Raw genomic sequence first — 22,310 nt, 5'->3', positions numbered from 1 at the left:
AAAAGTAATTAGTTATAGTTACTAGTTACTTCTCACAAATAGTAACGGAGTTAGTAACTGAGTTACATCATACATCATTACAACATACATAAAAGTAACTAATTACCAGGGAAAGTAACTATTGTGTTACTTTAAAACAATTAAAATATGTCAAATAACTTGAATGCCCCCATTATTAAATATAAGTCTAAGAATAAATAATTCTTGATCCGACTCATGACTCATGATCTTGCTCTTGCTTATGACATTTCTCTGCACTGTCATTAAAGAAAATGTAGTTTCACATATATGTTTGAATAGTCCTATGTTATGTTTTAAATTCATTTACTTGATTATGAAAACTGAACACCATGAGTAAGATTCATCATAAGATGCGCAATATATCGGGAGACATGGAGTGGGTCAGACATGATTTTGACCACTTCATTAAGTTTTGTTTTGTAGAAAGCCTTTCTTTAAAGTGAATTTCGTTTTGTAAAAATTGTATCTTAATTTTAATCAATGTTTCATCAACCAATTGCCTGGATTTAATAAATAAGAAGCAAATATAGCAGGCAATATAATCATGGATGCGCAGGCGTGATCACTGGCGCGTGAACTGGAGTGCGACTTATAGGCTAAATGAACCGAAACTCAGCGTATAGGCTGCTTGCCTCGCAGACATGAGAAATATATCTATAGAAAGCTTGAAATATCTACTTTAAAACGAAATAATTAAAAACGAAAAGAGTCTACTCTAATTATGTAATCCGAATGAAATGTGCATTTTCTCTCTAGGCGTGTCCAGTATATGCGGAGATGATGAGAGTCAGCAATGTCAACTTCATCTTTGCAGCCGACACTGATTCAGAAAACATTACTTTATTAATAAACAATTAAAATGTCTCCTTGCTGTTTTTTGTCATATTCATAATCATTACTTTATGGCAAGCGTTAGGCCTATGCATGCTCTTGAGTGCATAGCCTATATTACACAAACACTCATTAGTTTATTCTCTCCAGTATTTAAGAAATTAAATTAATATAAATGTGATTAGTCAACTAATGGCTTAAATGAACAACTACTAGTCGACTAGAAAAACTTATTTCACATATTTTCGATCCAGCATGTCACATGTTTATCGCAGTAGATAGGACCTTCGAACCAGAAAGACACAGCTTACATTTGACTAAAGGGTTTTTGTCTTTATGCTCAACTAAAGTGAAATAATGAGCATATTTCGACTTTGAGAACTCGTCTTGCTCTCGCCATGACATTACAGTATTAGTTACTGTCAAAAGTAACTGCGTTACAGTAACGCGTTACTGCCCAACACTGTGTATATGACAATTTAGTTTGACCTGTGGAGGGCAGTAATACACTTGTCTACACTGCTGGAATTCTAATAGAGAAGAAGAAGAGAGCTAGTTCAAGATGAGCATTTATGGTTAAACCAAAAATAATTTTTAATTTTTTTGTAGAAAATGAGCGATGGTTTCTTTAGATAAGACCCTTATTTCTCGTCTGTGATCACTGTAAACTGTAATTTTGACCTTCAACAGTTTGGGCTCCTTTGAAATGCACTATATGGAGAAATATCCTGGAATGTTTTCATCAAAAACCTTAATTTCTTTTCAACTGAAGAAAGAAAGACATGAACATCTTGGATGACATAGGGGTGAATAAATTATCAGGAAATTTTAATTTGAAAGTGAACTAATCCTTTAACTGTCTTTCTGTTAATGCAATACAGTGAATGACAACCGTCTGTGGTCTCCCAGTGACTTACATTACTTGCAGTTTAGTAATAATTAAGTGATTAATTTACACACGTCTTCATATCCAAAAGCATTATTTGCATTATTTGTGTCTTACATTTCATAATGTTTCAACCAGTATAAAAAAAGGTGTTAATGTTACTCTATTCTTTAAGTGTCTAAGTATTGCCTTTGCATTTACGCCTACTGAACATAAAAGTAGAATGAGAAAAGGTTTGTACAGTAATTTTCCAGGAGTTAAAAGAAGAAAACTAAACATTAGACTTCACAAAACAAATGAATTAAAAAATAAAAGTCTTTAGATGCTCACCAGCTCATCTCTCTGGATTCCTGGAGACTTGTAGACCACCTGCTTCAGCTCTACAGAGGTGTTGATCTGAGGAACACAGCAACACTGAGTTAATCGTGTGGGATAGAAAAAACATTTTCTACTTCACTTCTACTTCAGCTTGGCATTATTAAGGAGAAATTTAAAAATCTATGTCAGAGAGCATTTGTTATTAGAGAAATATCATCTGTGAAGTTTTTGATCATTCAAACTCAATCAAACTTCAGATGGTGACATCCAGTGGTCAGGTTGGAAAACTGCAGAAATCCCATACTGTCTTGTTCAGAATAGCATACTAACATACTACTCTAACATTTACTCTAGTACATAGTGCATAGTGTGCAAATTTTCTCTTTTAATATAATATTTAAATTTGACAAAATGTGTATTTAACAACACTGTGATATATATATATATATATATATATATATATATATATATTAACAATGAAATAGTATTATTACAGTTATAATATAAGTATTATTATATTATAATGACATATATATATATATATATATATATATTTTAACAATGAAATAGTATTATTACAGTTATAATATAATATAAGTATTATTATATTATAATGACATTTATATATATATATATATATATATATAAAATCAAATTTTAGGCTAAACTGTGTAGCCTACAAAAAAACTTAGAGCTTTTTAAATTGCAATCATATTTTTTTATCAGAAAAAACATTTCCCCCCTTAAATTATGCGGTCCTAGCTGACATGTAACATAGTGAGGTCATGTGACAACAATGCAGCATTGCATTGTTTTAAATGTGGAACAAGTAGGTAGTAGGTAAAATATAGTGTATACTGAGCAGTATTCAGGAAATACTAAGGTAGAATTACATTCCAAACATAAGTAAGAAAGCACTTGCTGACCAATACTGTACACAATATACATATAAATGTGATATTTTGTGTCTCTTAGAACAGATTTTGTCCTAACCTTCTCCTCGTATTCATAAGTTGGTCCTCTCTCAGAGGTGGTGTAGTCATACTCATCTACTGATGACACTGTGGACAGACAGGAGAGAGACCTTACTTCATATACACTATAAATATATGACTAAAACCAAATTATTATAATAAATTACAGATAGTGTGATCAGAGCTTTAGGATTTACCTTTCTTATCGTTAGGCTGGGGGTCTACATTGCCCAAAAATAAAGAGAAAGGATGGTTAGTATTTTCAGATTGTTAGCATTTACATCACTTTTTGTGTTAAGCTCCATTCCCGTCTTCATAATGCATGTTTTGTGGACAGTATGTGTGCATGTTGTACCGATGCGTGGTGGGTAGGGGCGGTTCTGGAAAGCTCTGTCCTCTTCCTCCTCATCGTCTCGCTCTTCCGCGCTCTCGGCAGGAAGCAGCTCCTCTGTGGTGCGCGTCTCAGAAAAGGAAGTGGTCATGAGTTCGCTGATGTCCCCCCTCTCTGTTCTCACTAACTCCTCTGCACAGACAGACAGATTGAGTGAATCATTTTGAGAACTATTAGACTTTGAGGCAACAAAGGATTCACAAAAACACTTCTTACGGATTTCGTCGTGAAGTTTCTCAGCTAGGCCGGGGACCTTATAGAGCAGAGCCAGGCTTTGGTTCATCCTCTCTTCGATCACATGCAGGTGTGTGTACACCTTCAAACACAGAAATGAAATTGCTTTTTCATTCATTTTGGTGTCATCTGACAAGATCAAGCAATAAATCAGATGTCTACAAAGAGGAACAAGACATATAGACAATTTGGCAGCACAGTTACATCATTGCACTTGGGTGCGCACTCTGGTGGCTGAAAAACAGTGTAGCAAGAGGTGGAAAATGGGCGAGATCAATGGAATAAAGAAAAAAAAAAATTGGGTAGCATTTTATTTTAAAGGTGCCCTCGAATCAAAAATTGAATTTATCTTGGCATAGTTGAATAACAAGAGTTCAGTACATGGAAAAGACATACATTGAGTTTCAAACTCCATTGCTTCCTCCTTCTTATGTAAATCTCATTTGTTTAAAAGACTTCCGGAAAACAGGCGAATCTCAACATAACACTGACTGTTACGTAACAGTCGGGATCATTAATATGTATGCCCCCAATATTTGCATATGCCAGCCCATATTCAAGGCATTAGACAAGGGCAGCCAGTATTAACATCTGGATCTGTGCACAGCTGAATCAACAGACTAGGTAAGCAAGCAAGAACAACAGCGAAAAATGGCAGATGGAGCGATAATAACTGACATGATCCATGATATTTTTAGTGATATTTGTAAATTGTCTTTCTAAATTTTTGTTAGCATGTTGCTAATGTACTGTTAATGTACAGGGAGCGAGAGATTTAAAGGGGCCGCGCTCTGAATCGGTGCATAGTTAATGATGCCCCAAAATAGGCAGTTAAAAAAATTAATTAAAAAAATCAATGGGGTATTTTGAGCTGAAACTTCACAGACACATTCAGGGGACACCTTAGACTTATATTACATCTTGTGAAAGAACGTTTTATGGCACCTTTAAGGTGACTTATTACACGTTACTGCATGTACTTACTATGTAATAACAGTAAATTGTGCATAATTACAGGTAACTAACGCTAAACCAAACCCTAACCATAACTGTAACTCTATAATAAGCACATGTAGTTAATTAATACTACTCAATACTTATAAAATAAAGTGTAACCATGTTTTGTTGTGTCAGAATCGGAATGCAAAAAATGATGGTCTTCATTTTTATAGAATAACCATCTTCGAAGACACCATTTAAAGCTAAACGCAGACTGATGAAACCTGCAATGATTACCCATACTATCAAGGCATGAATTTGATGTAAACAATAGATCTACATAATATTCACATATTTAGTTCATAGAAGGCATAATGTATTAGCCCTACAGTTACAGCATGAACTATTTAAACCTATAACATTTAACATAGATAACATTTAAAGGGTTATTTCACCCAAAAATGAAAATTCTGTCATTAATTATTCACCCTCATGTCGTTCCAAACCCGTAAGACCTTCGTTCATCTTCAGAACACAAATTCAGATATTTATTGATGAAATCTGAGAGATTTCTGTCCCTCCATTGACTGCCTTTGCAACTTGATCTTTGATGCTTCAAAAAGTTAATTGATCAGAGAACATAAACAGATGCTCAACCGCACTTGAATGACGCACGAGAACAAACCTCCTCCAGAAACTCAAACATGCGGTGTAACCAATGAGGTTCATTCTCATGTGTCATTCAAGTTCGGCTGAGTATCTGTTTATGTTCTCTGATCAATGTTTATATGTGAGTACATCTGTTAATCATACTGTATAAAGCGATCGAGATTAGTTTTCCGATCTCTTTATGAACTTTTTATAGCATCAAAGATCAAGTTGCAAAGGCAATCTATGGAGGGACAGAAATCTCTCAGATTTTATCAAAAATATCTTAATTTGTGTTCCGAAGATGACAGGTTTGGAACGACAGGAGGGTGAGTAATTAACAACAGAATTTTCATTTTAAGAGGACTTAACCCTTTAAACCTAAAACATTTTTTCTCTCACAATTGTGAGAAAGAAGAAAAATCTGAAGAAAAATGACTTTTCTCACAGTTGTGATTTTATATCTCACAATTCTGGAAAAAAAAAAGTCAGAATTGCAGGATATAAAGTCACATTTCGGAGAAAAGTCATTTTTCTTCTTTCTCACAATTGTGAGATATAAACTGCTTTTTACAAACACCATAATGGTCTATTCCTGTCATGATGTGCTAGGTGGCTCCGGCCACACTGAAATCTCATTGGTTCAAAATCCTGCCTCACGTAATACACTGTGATTTTGTCAGGACAGAAAAAATAATTGTCTAGGAAACAAGTCTGGTTAGGATGCAGTGATAAATAAAGACAAGAACAGACAGAGATAGTGTCTCAAACCTGGAATTTCATCTGCTCAGCCTTTTGGGGGTCGGCAGACTCGATGTGCTGGTAATGACGTAGAGTGTGTCGTCGGTCCTTCTGCTCTGCGGCCATATAACGCTTCAGAGCCTGAAGCACACGGTCCGGCTGTGTGTTTGTGTGTGAGGGAGAAGAAGAGAGAAAATAATGGGATTCTGATTCGATCTAACATAAGAAAGAAAAATAATCACACAAATGTCTTGCTTTACCCTTTATTTCTTGTTCTTAATACTTCTGTGACAATATTGTTCTATATTACATTTCCCTTTGCTAATATTATTGAACTACATTTTTTTTTCTTCTGCAAATATTGTATTGTGCTAATGCTCTCGTAGCAGTTCTCAGTTAAAGGGACGGACCTGTGGAGGGTCGCTCTGCACAGCGCTCAGGTAGCTCTCCAGAGCCAGTCTGCGGTTGTTATTCAGGGTGGCAACCACACGGGCCAGGTGTGTCTCCACCAGCCTCTGCCTCTCGCTGGCCACCTGCTCCTCAAGGGTCTGTAAAACAGACTGGAAATGCTGGGAAAGAGAAAGGAAGAGAGATGGAGAACGCTTTGAGAATAGACACAGTAAACACATGAAGCAGCATTCACAACACATTTTTTATATATTGTGAGAGAACAGGATGCTCAACAAGAAAAAAAACAATGTACGTAAAGACAGGATTTTTATCCAACACGAATGGATTGGAGTGTTAAAAGTGGCATTTCTATATGAAAATGGTGTTCGCTTCTGAAACACAACACACTCTTTTGAAAAAAGAGTTTTCTTCAGGATGTGGAGGATAAAAATCAAGATCACAATCATTATTTAATGATAACGCATGCTATGTTCTCATGAAACATCATTTGCAACCCATTTTACTTCAGAAATCTGGAAATGCAGAGAAGAAAAATGTAGGTTGGGACTTTATTTTGTCCTTCCGTACTGATTGGATTGTGACCCTACGGAGCCCTGAACATGAAAAAATATGCATATTGGCCACAAATTAAGAATTTGTTCCCACATCAGCACATTTTACTAATTTGTTCCTTCATTTTAAGTATATCATGCGCACAATATAATAATTTGTTCCCTGGTTTTACTAAATCATGGCCACTTTGTAATAATTTGCACCTTTGTTTTAGTTAAATCAAAATGAGGGAACGAATTAGTACAACGTTGCCCCAACTAACTAAACCGGAGAACGAATTCTTAATTCGTGGCCACAATACATATATTTTTGTCCGCATGTCATATGCAAGGCTCCACATGACCCACCCTAATGAACGACATTGTGAACTATGCCAATGCGCTGAGGTCATTCAATCCAATCCAATCCAATAAAGGAACAGTAGGACAAAGAGCTTGTTTAAATCTAAGAGTCAGTCATTAAATAGTCACGAGAAACTGAATTATGGCTGTTTTTGGTTCAAGAAGCATGAAAAAAATACGTCTCAAAAGAGTAGAATATGACCCCTTTAACAGATGCACACTATCGTAAGTTTGGGGTTGTTTTTTTAATGTTTCTGAAAGCAGTTTCTTGTGTAGTTTTTCATGATTCTTTGATAAACAGAAAGTTCAAAAGAACAGCCTTTATTTGAAATCAGTACCATTATGTCTTTACTGTCACTTTTGATCAATTCAATGCATCCTTTCTGATTAAAAGTATTAATTTCTTTCAAACAAAACAACCTTACTGACCCCAAACTTTTGAACTGTACAGTAAAAGCAGCCTACATGACTGGAACAGTAACTATTGTGTTTATTTTACCTCATTCAGTGCCTGGCGGTCTGACTTGGGCAGGTTCTTTGACTGGTTGTCTGCTTCTGCCCACTCCTTCATGATCTGCCAGCACAAATAAAGTCACATGATTCCATTCCTTCTCTTCTGGGTCACATAAGGACTACCTAAAGGAAATTTTGCCTCCCTCACCTCATTGATGCGTTTCATTCGCCGTTCCTCCAGGTCCATTTTGGCACGCAGGAAGTTGGCGTGTTCACTGTCGTCACCCGGCATCTCGAAGTAAACATCCACGCCATCTGTAGGACGAGGAGTGGGCACTGCCGACAGGAGAGAAAGAGAGTTAATTAAGCACTAATCAGTGATTATTCAATCAATTAATCTATCAAAGAGGATAAGAAGGATCACTACAGCGCAGTGAGACTGAAGTAGAGTCAATACAAGAACTTTAAATCTTCAGCATCGCTGTATATGAGAGGAATTAAAGAGGAAGCATTAAAAATGCAATGACGTATAACCTTATAGTGTCTGTGTGTGCGAAAGAGAATTTATGACCCCTGACACATGAAATGTCAGTTGTAAGACTCACGGTTGTCCATCCGCGTTTGAGGTTGGGTGGAGGCTTTGGCAGTCTGGAGGTCCTTGTCGTAGTATATGTTATCCATGTAGTCTTGGCCCTGGAAATGAGAGTCAATGGGATACTCATACTCTTCTTGATCCTTCACTGTTGTGGCAGCTTCCTCCTCCTCAGCTTCCTCTACTTCAGTTGCCTCTTCTTCATTCCCTTCCTCTTCCTCCTCCTCCTCTTCCTCCTCTGCTTCTTCCTCCACTACCTCTTCCTCTTCCTCCTCCATGTCGTCTTCCTCAATGTCAGTCTCCGGGGAGGGACTGGGAGTGGGTGGCGTTGTTTTCACACTGATCGAATAAGAGGGATTTTAAAGTTAATTGGTTTTTTGACATTTTGTCAGTTGTAAGTCAAGATGCAACCAGTGTATTCTGATTCCCGAACAAATGACTCTTCTGAACTGATTCTTTTAAGTGAATCAAATATACAGCACAACCTGTGTGGTCTGATTCTCGAAAAATGACTCTACTGAGCTTGCAACCAGTGGCCCTAAGTGTAACCAGTGTAGTCTAATTCTCAAAGAAATGACTAAATCAAACACATAGAGCACAACCAGTGTAGTGTGATTCTCAATCGAATGACTCTTATGAGCCCAAATCTTTTTAGAGAAACAAAAACATACAATGCAGCCAGTGTAATCTGATTGCAGAACAAATTACTCTACTGAGCTGATTCTTTCTAGTGAATCAAACATACAAAGCAACCAGTGTAGTCTAATTCCCCCCCAAAAAAGTCATTTCTATTTAGTGAATCAAACACCTACAGTGCAACCAGTGCAGTCTGATTCCTGAGTCAATTATTTTTAGTGAATCAAAAACATACAGCAGAACAAGTGTAGTCTGATTCTTGAATGAATGAGTCTTCATGAGATGTTTCTTATTTGTTAACCAAACACATACACTGCAACCAGTGTAGTTTGATTCCTAAACAAATTACTCAAATGAGTTGGTTCTTTTCAGTGAATCACATACATACAGAGCAAACAGTGTAGTCTGATTCCTAAACGAAAGCATCATATGAGTCAGTTCTTTATAGTGAGTCAAACATACAGAGCAAGCAGCCTATTCAGATTCCCAAATAAATGACTCTTAAGAGCTGACTATTATTAGTGAATAAAACATACTGCGTAATCAATGTAGTCTGATTCACAAATGAATGATTCAAATAAGTCTGTTCTTTTTAATGAATCAAAAACATCCAGCCCATCCAGTATAGCCTGATTCCTGAATGAATGACTCTTATGAGTTATGAATCAAAATCAGTGGTCTAAATTCTGAATGAATGATAATAATGAGTCGGTTCTTTTCAGTGAATCAATCACATACATCATCACATTCTGTATATCCTAATAATTACTGTTAATATGTAATTCATTTTTCCAGGAGCTCATTGCGTCTACCTTCAGTTAAACTGCTAACAGTGATTGTAAATTAATTGCCTAAATTATTACATTATTTGCTAACTGCATTCTTTAAATTGTAATGTTGACATGCATTCTATGTAAAGCTGCTTTGAAACGATACGATATGTATCGTGAAAAGCGCTATACAAATAAATGTGAATTGAACTGAATCGAATTGAACATACTACAGTACTACAGTAACTGCAAGACCTAAAGTCCCCCTGTGGTGAAAATTAAGTATTTAATGTTGTTTATATGTCTATGTGGTGTTTTTAATATGCTTTAAGACAAACCATGTGCAAATTCTTAAGTCAACACCATTGCTGGGTATTTTCGGTTTAAAAATGCAGTGATCTAAAGAAATGTGGTTTGAAATCACTGGTGTTTGTGACGTCACAAACTACCTTGTAACCAATCACGTCAGCGTGCCGGCGGTCATGTGTCCGACATTGTAAAATGCGATACCATTGTGCTGCGTTTACCTCAGTAAGTTGAAAGTTGACCGAGTGGATCTCTGAGCTGGTGTGAGCGAGTGGAGGCGGGCTAATTAGCATATTCATAGATCCACGTATAATAAATGAAGCAAGGGTGTACAATTACATTCAAGTTATATTAAGGCATGAAGAATTTTTTTTTTTCTCACAGTATAAAAATAATAACATTTAAATATGTCATTTTGGTGATCCAAAATTAGTTTTAAGGGATTGTATTGACTACAGGGGGACTTTAAATTAGTTGAGTTAGTTATGTTTTTCAAGAACTAGATGTATTTATTATTGAATTCTCATAATTTGGTAATTAGATTTTTTTTTCTATTTATTCCTTAAAATAATCATTAATGAGCCGTTATGGAACAGGAATCATGAAGAGGAATTGCAATCCTAATCATTAAATTCTTTACAATTTCCATCACTAGTTCAATCCTGCATTCAATCCCGCATTTAAATGCTGTTGTCACTCCCAAAACATTGCCCTATATGATGCTAATTATTAAAGTATGGATTAACAGTCAGTTATGGTGTTCCTATATAAAGCTCTATAAAATTAAAATGAAGAACCAAATGAATGTGTTGATATGAGTAATGATTAACAGACCACAAACACTTCTTTACCTGGTGGCAACTTTTTCTCCAGCCATGGAGACGAGGGGTGTTGTTTCTCCTTCGTACACTGTCTGCAGTCTCCGTCTCACCCCGTCCGCTCGATCCTGCCCTGCCGGGGCAACAGACGTACTCCACCCCACGGAAACGGTCACCGCACGGCAACAACATCCCATAACTATGCAGCTCCAGACTGTCAGCTGTGCAGGCCTAATGGGCAGGGCAAAAGAAGAATGACTGCAGCAGTGCTTTAAAATCAGCACATTATTTCTTTTTGTTATCTTTTTTGTAATTGCTCGTACATGTCAGGGTGAAATGACCTATAAATTTCAAATGGGAAAACCTGGAGTACCAAGAGATACCGGTGATAATGCAGAGAGGAAATGAGAAAAAGAAGATCATAGATCACAGCGGGCGACTGCAATTTCAGAGGCATCACACTAACCGTTAAAGATGTGAAGCTATTAAAGTTGAATTCCAGTTCTTCCAATACTTTTTCAGGTTGTAATTTTCTGAGCTTTTATTATTTACCTCTTTGGCGATGTTGTGCCAGTACACGTAGCTCTCACAGGAATCCATCTGCTCCTGGTGCAAGAAACGGCAGCGATCTGGGACCAAGAGTGCCTCGCTGACATACTCACCCACTGAGAGACAGAAAAAGAGTAAAACATAATAAAATCACAGTCATTAAAAAAAAACATTATTAATAAAGCATGAAGCTACGCTAGCATTCAAAAGTTTGAGGTCAGTAATTTTATTTTATTTAGCAAGAACACATTAAATTGATCAGAAGTGACAGTAAAAGACTTAATGTTGCAAAAGATTTACATTTCAAATAAATGCTGTTTTTTAACTTTCTATTCATCAAAGAAACAGTCTTCAAAAAATACAAAAATCCACAAAAGCAGTTTTCTATGGAAGAGGATTAGGGCCAAGCAATAATAAAAAATTAAAACCATCTCGAGATTAAAGTTGTTAAATTTCGAGAAAAAAATAGATAAAATGTTGAGAATAAAGTCATAATTTAACGAGTTTATTCTCAACATTTTATCTCAACTTTTTTCTCGAAATTTAACAACATTTTTCTCATAATTTAACGAATTTGTTCTCGTAATTTAACAACTTTTTTCTTGGAATTTAATGACATTGTTCTCAACATTTTATCTCGACTTTTTTCTCAAAATTTAACAAGTTTTTTTCTCGTAATTTAACAAGTTTATTCTCAACATTTTATCTCGACTTTTTTCTCGAAATTTAACGAGTTTTTTCTCGTAATTTAACAAGTTTATTCTCAACATTTTATCTCGACTTTTTTTTCAAAATTTTATGAGTTTTTTCTCGTAATTTAATGACTTTATTCTCAACATTTTATCTCGACTTTTTTTTCAAAATTTAATGAGTTTTTTCTCGTAATTTAATGACTTTATTCTCAACATTTTATCTCGACTTTTTTCTCGAAATTTAACAAGTTTTTTTCTCGTAATTTAACAAGTTTATTCTCAACATTTTATCTCGACTTTTTTCTCAAAATTTAACAAGTTTTTTCTCATAATTTAATGAGTTTATTCTCAACACTTTATCTTGACTTTTTTCTCGAAATTTAACAACTTTAATCTCGAGATGGTTTTATTTTTTTATTATTGCTTGGCCCTAATCCTCTTCTGTAGTTTTCAACATTGATCAAACAAATAAATTACATTTTAAAATATTTTAAAATCCAAAATATTTAAAAATTTAAAAAATATTTAAAATTGTAACAATATTTCACAATATGCTTGTTTTTACTGTATTTTTGATCAAATAAATGAATCTTTCAAAAACACCCCCCTTTTATGATAATGACTGGAATTTATAAATAAATTCCAAGATAACCGAATGAGAAATTAGCCAGACAATACTGGAGATAAAAAAAAAAAAAAAAAAAAAAAAAAAAAAAAAGTGGAGTTAGCATTTTTAAAAATGCCCACGTGAGCTGATGAGGCAAATATAAGAAGTAGGAACTTAAAATATGTGCAGTATGTGAGCAGAAACCAAGGACAAAAGCTCCTCAGAGCCAAACCGCTGCACAAGCATTACATATTCATCAACATTAGTACTGAGCCAACAGATTTATGATTTATTTATTTATTTTTGGTTGTGATATAACATATTTGTACAGCATTGCAGATGCATTGCAATGTACTACAAAACGATGCTGTCATATTATAGTTAAGAAATCTCAGAAACATCATGTAGGTACCCCTATTATTCTAATGGTATTTTCATGGTTCCTAATTTTGTTTTGGAGGTCTTCTACAACAGGTTTACATGTATCCAAAATCAAAAACACCTTAAAGGGATAGTTCACCCAAAAATGAAAATTTGATGTTTATCTGCTTACCCCCAGAGCATCCAAGATGTAGGTGTCTTTGTTTCTTCAGTAGAACACAAATGATGATTTTTAACTCCAACCGCTGCCGTCTGTCAGTCAAATAATGCTGGTGGATGTTTAATTTGGATTTGTCTATGCAAGTTTTATTTACTCTTATAGTAGAAGTTCCCATCCACCAGCATTATTTGACTGACAGACGGCAGCGGTTGGAGTTAAAAATCATATTTGTGTTCTACTGAAGAAACAAAGTCACCTACATCTTGGATGCGCTGGGGGTAAGCAGATAAACATCACATTTTCATTTTTGGGTGAACTATCCCTTTAATTTTCTCATAATATACACTGCAGCATCACCTCTTTATTAACAGTTCAATAAAGGATTCAGTCTCTTTAAACCCCTCCTTTCCGAGAGACTGAACTGCTCTGATTGGTCAGACGGCCCTATCTGTTGTGATTGGTCTACTCTGCTCTGATTGGTCAGGTTGGTCAATTCCAGCAACAACGACAGTGTTTGAGGGCGGGTCAAAGTAGACACTGTTTGCGGGCAGCCAATGAAGACCATCGGCTGGCATTATGCAAATTTGTTACAAACCTACGTAGGTTGAAGCAGGACGTAAGACTGTAATTACTGACTTGTTTTGGCAGTTCAGAATCGGTTCTTTATTTTGGGAGGCAATAACTCCAATTATTGTGCACTTTTATCTATACAACTTTGCAGACTTTTTACATTCACAAACAGCTATATTACACACTGCATGAAAGGAAATATCTGAAAAAGATAATAGGGGCACTTTAAAAGAAGGCAGCGGCTATTTGCACTAAGTGAAAATAGCATATTTTCTTAACGATAGATGCTATTTACACTGTGAAAATAGCAATATAGGCCTATTCTATTTACACTAAGTGAAAATAGCAATATATTATATTTACACTAAGTGAAAATAGCAATGTATTATATTTACACTAAGTGAAAATAGCAATATATTATATTTACACTAAGTGAAAATAGCAATGTATTATATTTACACTATGTGAAAATAGCAATATATTATATTTGCACTAAGTGACAATAGCAGCATTTTCTTACAGATATGCTATTTACACTAGGTGAAAATAGCAATAGATTCTATTTACACCATGCAAAAGTATTAGTTCTTTGCAATAAGAGTAAATAGTAATTAGATGCTATTTATAATTTATATTGACAGATACTATTTGCACCTCAGTATTTTTGTACATTAACAGGATGCAATAATATCAGAGAGTTTAAATGATTATATTTATTACAATTATTAAATGGATGCTGCCTCATTGAGAGAATAAAAACCCTCCCTACACCTTCCCCTAACCCTACCCGATAAACACTTTTAATATTATTAAACACTCGTTTGCAGTTTATTTGCACTTTTAGAACATTTTTTTCATTTTTATTGAAAATAAATGTGAGCTCGGCAAAAGGTGGATTTGAACCCACATTGATAGCATTAAAATTCGAGAAAAATTGAGTGGCCCAACCAGACATTGGTGGGCGGAGCTAGTGTAAATTGCATTTGCCAACAAGAAACGCTATTTGCACTTAGTGTAAATAGACACTCAGTTACTATTTACTCTTATTGCAAAGGAACTGATACTTTTACATGGTGTAAATAGAATCTATCACTATTTTCACCTAGTTTAAATAGCATATCGCTAAGAAAATGCTGCTTTAGTCACTTAGTGTAAATAGAATATTTTGCTATTTTCACTTAGTGTAAATAACATCTATCACTAAGAAAATATGTTATTTTCACTTAGTGCAAATGGCCGCTGCCTTAAAAGAATTGTTCACCAAATAAACTGAGTAAATGATAGTAGAATTGTTATTTTGGGTGAACTGTTCATTCAATTCATGTCCATCAAAGAGCTGCAAAACAGCTGTATGAACACATTATTGATTGAGGTTTACAACAAACTACATTTGATAATGCTGTGTAAATTCGGGTCTATACTGCATTCTTGATGCGAGGTCTGTATTACAAACTGTTTAGGATGTGTTTGTGACTCACCCAGACAACGGTAGGGCACGACGATGAAGGAGCGGGTCTGACAGTGACCCCAGCCCTTCTTACACCAGCCCAGGATGGTCGCTGGAGATGAGGCCTCTTCCACATGGGAGATCTGCAGTCCTGGATACATCTGACATACGGCGAGAATGACAGACACAAACACACGTGAGGAAAGAGCAGGGGACAGGAGTCAGGATCACAAGAGTTGGAAGAAGGATGGGGATAATACATTTATCATGCAGAAAACAATAAGAACAAGGGGATGAGAAGGAATGGGACAAAAATAAACAAAACCACTCAGGATCCATGGAAGTCATTTGGGCACAATTTGTCACTGCACAGTGAAATGATCAATTATTTTTGATCATGTTTCTAAAAAAGTGCACTGTAAATATATATATATATATATATATATATATATATATATATATATATATATATATATATATATTTGAAGTTGTAAATAAAATAAAAATTACTGGAGTACTGTACGTTTTACTTAACAAAATGTTAAAATGTTACCTGCCATTTCTGTGTAATTAAATACTTTCTGAATGAAAATTGTTTCTAAACCAAATGTTTTTCAGTGTAGTTGCACATGGGAGTCATTTTATATGACCATATAGCTAAACCACACATGCAATTAATAGCAAGCCAGATAAATACATAATGGATGCTTTTTTTTTTTTAGCTGATGGTTACTTTTTAATGGGAAACCTCTCATTTTACCACAAGAGGGAGACGCTGAGTCAATCATGACAGCAAGACTGCAGCACTTTAAATGAATAAGAAAAACATTTCTGCGTTTGGCCGGCAGGGGGCGTCAGAAAACTCATTGCGTATTATTCACGAATTTCCAAAGCAATTATGCCTCACCTTCAAAACATGTTTGGAGGGGCACTGAGTCATACTGAATCGTCTGTACATTATTATGATTTATTTATGATTCAAAATAAAATCATAAACTGAATTACACAGGAGGGAGCATAGGAAAAGAGGGAAAAATGGATAGATATGTACGTATATTCAGGAATATACATGTGCATATTGTCACATTAGGTTTGTTTCACTATATATTTTTATATATAGATTAGATTTGACAAGACAAGGTCAGTTACACAGATAAAAAAAATAATAATAACCTTTTAGTTGTGAGTAAAAATTCAACATTATATTAAAGGGTTAGTTCACCCAAAAATAAAAAATCTGTCATTTATTACTCACCCTCATGTCGTTCTACACCCGTAAGACCTTTGTTCATCTTCGGAACACAAATTAAGATATTTTTGATGAAATCCGATGGCTCAGTGAGGCCTGCATTGACAGCAAGTTTGGAATCAATGGTTCGGAGCATGTATCAAACATGATTTCAGTAAATGAGGCTTTGTTATGTCGAAATTTCAATGGTTCACCACTGGGGGGCGTGACTTTGGCAGTTTGATACACGCTCCGAACCACTGATTCGAAACAAAAGATTTGTAAAGCTTCGAAGCTTCATGAAGCAGTGTTTTGAAATCGCCCATCACTAGATATTGTTGAATAAAGTCGTTATTTTGTTTTTTGGTGCACAAAAAAGTATTCTCATCGCTTCATAACATTAAGGTTGAACCACTGTAGTCACATGAACTGTTTAAATACATCTTTAGTAGCTTTCTGGGCATTGAAAGTGTTGATTATCTTGCTGTCTATAGAGGCATCACTGAGCCATCGGATTTTCATCAAAAATATCTTAATTTGTGTTTTGAAGTTGAACAAAGGTCTTACAGGTGTGGAACGACATGAGGGTGAGTAATTAATGACAGAATTTTCAGAATCATTTTTGGTTGAACTAACCCTTTAAAATGGATGTGAATAACGTTCTCTTATTATCCACTTTTTTCTTTTATTTGTTTACCAAGGACTATAGTGAATTTGCTTAAACATTTGATACTTTAAACTTTTTATACCTAAGACAACTGCTTAAAGGGTTTGCGCACACAATCTACTGCATTTCAACATCCTTTAGCTGTAAATATATATTCACAATACCAGACAACCTTGAGTCCATTACTGCTCAATTATGACATATTGTTCAAAATTAATGTAGAGTAGTATTTGCAAATATTCTCTGAAAAAGAGTATTGTCCTGGGTATATGCATGCATCAAATCCATTCGCACCTGGGCTGAAACAAGTGAGAGTGTAATCTTACAGACATATGGGAAGGGATTATTATGTTCTAAACAAGCTCTGGCAATGAGGCTGCAGTCCACTGGCAGACTGCTAGTCTAAACCTCATCCAGCCAGGAGAATGACATATTCTTTGGCCTCTTCATTCCATTTTGATGTCACTCGTGCCAGCTAGCTTATGTATATGCCACTTCGTGCCAGGCTAGAATGCGGGCACAATAATGCTTTTAAAAGCCATTAGGCAGAATGACTGGTTGACTGGTTCAGCCCAGATTAGAGCACAACGAGGTGATTTTACACTGCGGAGCTAGGGACAGTGTGTTGATTCAGACAAGGTTGGACAGACATTGCTGGCACTTTTAGTGCAGAGAGAGACAAAACATGCTTTTTTTTCAGGCTGACATCTCAATTTTCAGAATTGCTGTCATGCAATAATACAGGCTTAGAGTATTGTGCACTGATTTCAGCCATGAAATACGTTAAATCTTATTCGGCGAGGCGCATTGCTGTATTTGGCAATCGAGATATATTGAATGACCAGAAGAATGCAGGAAAGCGTGGAATTTTTCAATCTCGTTATCCGTTAGGAATGCAATGGAAATTGGCATTATACAACATTGCAAGTCTACAGGGATGCAGGGGAATGCTATTTTGCAATGATATCCTAAAGGGACACAGAAGTGCTGCTGTAAACTGATGAAAAACCGAGAAAAACAGCTAAGCATCATTGCTCATCCCTAATTCCTCTAGATGAGACAACAGGGAACGAAAACTTGCAATCCTCTTAGGAGTCAGAGAATACAGTCACATTAGCCGCACAATATGTTTGAGCCCGGGGCGTACGGAGATCATAAATCTCCACTGCTGATTGATGGTGAAAAATATGGCCATTATCCTGCGCACTTAATACGGGAAGAGTTAGAGAGAGATTTGCATCGAGTTCCCTGTGTATGCACATAAACGGCGTTGCACATTTTAGTCTTGTTTTACAATGCTAATATTAGAGCTGGCTGCCCTCGGCATTCACCTTGAGAATATGCTTGAGTGGAGATTGTCTGAGGATGCTTGTCCACATAGTAATTAAACCAATCACTGTGCATGCTAATGTAGGTGCGCTGAGTTTGATGTTTTGTGCTTGACTGAAATTAATTACATGAGTTCAACAGAACAGAATAAAAGTAGAAGAGAACATAATAGTCGGTTGAATAGAATAGGAATCCACTGAGCAGAAAAGAGCAGTGGAATAGATCCAAACAAAACACAAAACAAAAATGGAATGGAATCAAATTATATGAAACTAAATAAAATTGAAAAACAACCAAAACAAAACACATGGAACAGAATGAAACAATGGAATAGTACAAAACAAAATACTGTAAATAAACAATAAACCTGAAAAGAAAATAAATACGAGAGAAGAGCAAAAAAAAAAAATAATGAAAATAAAAATAGAAGAAACTAAATTAAGGGTTAGTTCACCCAAAAATGAAAATTCTGTCATTAATTACTCACCCTCATGTCGTTCCACACCTGTAAGACCTTCATTCATCTTCAGAACACAAATTAAGATATTTTTGATAAAATCTGATGGCTCAGTGAGGCCTTCATTGACAGCAAGATAATTAACACTTTCAATGTCCAGAAAGCTACTGAAGACATATTTAAAACAGTTCATGTGACTACAGTGGTTCAACCTTAATGTTATGAAGCGACGAGAATACTTTTTGTGCACCAAAAAAACAAAATAACAAGTTTATTCAACAATATATAGTGATGGACGATTTCAAAACACTGCTTCATGAAGCTTTACAAATCTTTTGTTTCGAATCAGTGGTTCTGAGTGCGTATCAAACTGCCAAAGTCATGTGAACTATTGAAATTTCGAAACGTTTCGGAACACTTATGACGTAACGAAGCCTCGTTTACTGAAATCACGTGACTTTAGCAGTTTGATACATGCTCCGAACCATTGATTCAAAACAAAAGATTCGTAAAGCTTCATGAAGCAGTGTTTTGAAATCGCCCATCACTAGATATTGTTGAATAAAGTCGTTATTTTGGCGGACAAAAAGTATTCTCGTCGCTTTATAACATTAAAGTTGAACCACTGTAGTCACATGAACTGTTTTAAATACGTCTTTAGTAGCTTTCTGGGTGTTTGAAAGTGTTATTGGTCTTGCTGTCAATGGAGGCCTCACAGAACCATCGGATTTTATCAAAAAATATCTTAATTTGTGTTCTGAAGATGAACGAAGGTCTTACGGGTGTGGAACAACATGAGGGTGAGTAATTAATGACAGAAATTTTCATTTTTGGGTGAACTAACCCTTTAGAAAACCCCCACAGAAAAAAGCACAAAACAAAATATCGTACACAAAGCTTAAAACAAAATAAACAGGAGTAAAAACAAAACGAAAGCAAAAACCAAAACAAAACAAAACAAAACAAAACAAAGCAAAAAATAAAACAAAAAGAAAACACAAAAGAAAACAAAACAATCAGAATAGAATAGCACCTCTTGGCAGTATGACAGGATCTTGCTGGGCTGGGTGAAGCATCCTTGTCGTCCCTGAGGATCTGGTTCCCACTGTCCGCTCTCAGTGTTCATGTGTAGAAGCTGACGACCACAAAACATGGCAATCTGAGGTTCTGCCACATGAGGACCGCCAACTGGTCCATTCACCTCTGTCATGGCCAGAGCCTGAGAAAGAGGGAGAGAGAGATTTTGATTTTTATGCTCATTCAAAGTCAAAGTGACCTTCAATTCTACATTAAAACATTACATTTTCTGTACACTTAAGTTCTTGCAGGTGCTTTCTTACACAACTAGACTTGTGACTACAGTATAACCAAAGCAAGAATACAAGTCAAATGTCAATCTATTACAATACATTACAACATAGTAGACAAACACAACAGAAAATGTGTATACAACACTTTAATCTTCTAGAGAAGATATGCAAACTTTTTATCTTTTATAGTATTGAGAGAGTGAGAGAACTGATTGTTCGGAGTTCGAAGTGGCCTACATTCTCAATAAAAACAAGTTAAGCCTGGCTGCCTGTTATTACTGCAAACCACAGAGCGATAAGAAATATTCGAGGCCAGCAAAAATTCAGAACGATAGGAAAGTGGAAAGGAAAGGACGAGGAGAGACACAGAGACAGGAACGAAGAGTGAGTACAGTTGTTATCACTGCCCTGACAGCGAGGAGGAAATATAACATGGAGCCTCATTATTGAATTTCAAATTGAGCCAGCAAGCCAGACCTGCTGATAACCCTAAATGCAGCTTATCCATCTTCCATCAAACTTGTGTGTCTAACTGAAGGACAGGCAAAGACAGTACATTGAGTTGCAGATGTGCACAGCAACAGCTTTTGTCACTGGATAGTCACAAATATGTCTGCTCACCCATCAGGTGAAAATGTTAACGAATTCAAAAGGGCAAAATGTGAACTATTATCTTTAAAAAGGTAGAAGAGGCGCATTATTATAATTGTCATTTTATCAACAAAACAAAGTGGCATTTTCTCTGTACTGAAGTGCACTTTCCACAATCCCTTCTTGATTATCTCCGGCTGTGTTGGGAATGGAGAGCTGTACGTACGGCACTGTAAATGTAAACAGCTGTAAGGTCTGCACAGGATCAAAAATTTAGCAGGCCCACCATAAACTGTGTTTAAGCCTTAAAGGTGCCATAGAACGCATTTTCAAAATGTAATATAAGTCTAACATGTCCCCTGAACGTGTCTGTGAAGTTTCAGCTCAAAATACCCCATAGATTTTCTTTTATTCATTTTTTTAACTGCCTATTTTGGGACATCATTAAATATCCGCCGATTCAGGCTGTGGCCCACTTTAAATGCTCACGCTCCCCACCCCTGAACTCATGACTGCCTTAAACAGCATAAACAAAGTTCACACAGCTAATATAACCCTCAAAATGGATCTTTACAAAGTGTTTGTCATGCAGCATGTCTAATCGCGTAAGTATGGTATTTATTTGGATGTTTACATTTGATTCTGAATGAGTTTGAGGCTGTGCTCCATGACTAACAGGCTAAAGCTAACATTACACACTGTTGGAGAGATTTATGAAGAATGAAGTTGTGTTTATGAATTATACAGACTGCAAGTGTTTAATAATGAAAATAACGACGGCTCTTGTCTCTGTGAATACAGTAAGAAACGATGGTAACTTTAACCACATTTAACAGTACATTAGCAACATGCTAACTAAACATTTAGAAAGACAATTTACAAATATCACTAAAAATATCATGATATCATGGATCATGTCAGTTATTATCGCTCCATCTGCCATTTTTTGCTATTGTCCTTGCTTGCTTACCTAGTCTGATGATTCAGCTGTGCACAGATCCAGACGTTAATACTGGCTGCCCTTGTCTAATGCCTTGAACATGGGCTGGAATATGCAAATATTGGGGGCATACATATTAATGATCCTGACTGTTACGTAACAGTCTGTGTTATGTTGAGATTTGCCTGTTCTTCTGAGGTCTTTTAAACAAATGAGATTTATATAAGAAGGAGGAAACAATGGTGTTTGAGACTCACTGTCTGTCATTTCCATGTACTGAACTCTTGTTATTCAACCATGCCAAGATAAATTCAATTTTCCATTCTACGGCACCTTTAACCCATTGTACTTTTGTTTGTAAATCTTGCATTGGCTCCGGCCTGGCGGACACTAACAGCTCACTGGACACGTTTTATGGCTATTTCGATAGATTCCTGAACATCTCGCTTGCAACTTCAAATAAGCGTGGTCAACTCGGAACGAATTACTGCAAGCCATGTGGCTACATTCCAGAACAGCC

The 22,310-nt window shown here is 35.8% G+C and overlaps 1 protein-coding gene across 1 annotated transcript in view; it reads right to left on the bottom strand.

Annotated features, from left to right (window-relative positions):
• Positions 1-22,310, bottom strand: part of aplp1 (amyloid beta (A4) precursor-like protein 1) — a 76,664-nt gene that overhangs the window by 5,773 nt on the left and 48,581 nt on the right. The window contains 15 exon segments of the mRNA XM_048161889.1: positions 2,069-2,134; positions 3,050-3,117; positions 3,228-3,251; positions 3,386-3,553; positions 3,638-3,737; positions 6,014-6,142; positions 6,394-6,552; positions 7,787-7,861; positions 7,949-8,076; positions 8,346-8,671; positions 10,896-10,954; positions 10,956-11,093; positions 11,415-11,527; positions 15,300-15,429; positions 19,983-20,168. Coding sequence (XP_048017846.1) covers positions 2,069-2,134; positions 3,050-3,117; positions 3,228-3,251; positions 3,386-3,553; positions 3,638-3,737; positions 6,014-6,142; positions 6,394-6,552; positions 7,787-7,861; positions 7,949-8,076; positions 8,346-8,671; positions 10,896-10,954; positions 10,956-11,093; positions 11,415-11,527; positions 15,300-15,429; positions 19,983-20,168 — 1,869 coding nt within the window.

The sequence above is a fragment of the Megalobrama amblycephala genome, linkage group LG16 (genome assembly GCF_018812025.1).
Source record: "Megalobrama amblycephala isolate DHTTF-2021 linkage group LG16, ASM1881202v1, whole genome shotgun sequence".
Classification (NCBI taxonomy): Eukaryota; Metazoa; Chordata; class Actinopteri; order Cypriniformes; family Xenocyprididae; genus Megalobrama; species Megalobrama amblycephala.
Note: the sequence above shows the minus strand (reverse complement) of the source record. Positions and strands in the feature narration are given on the sequence as shown.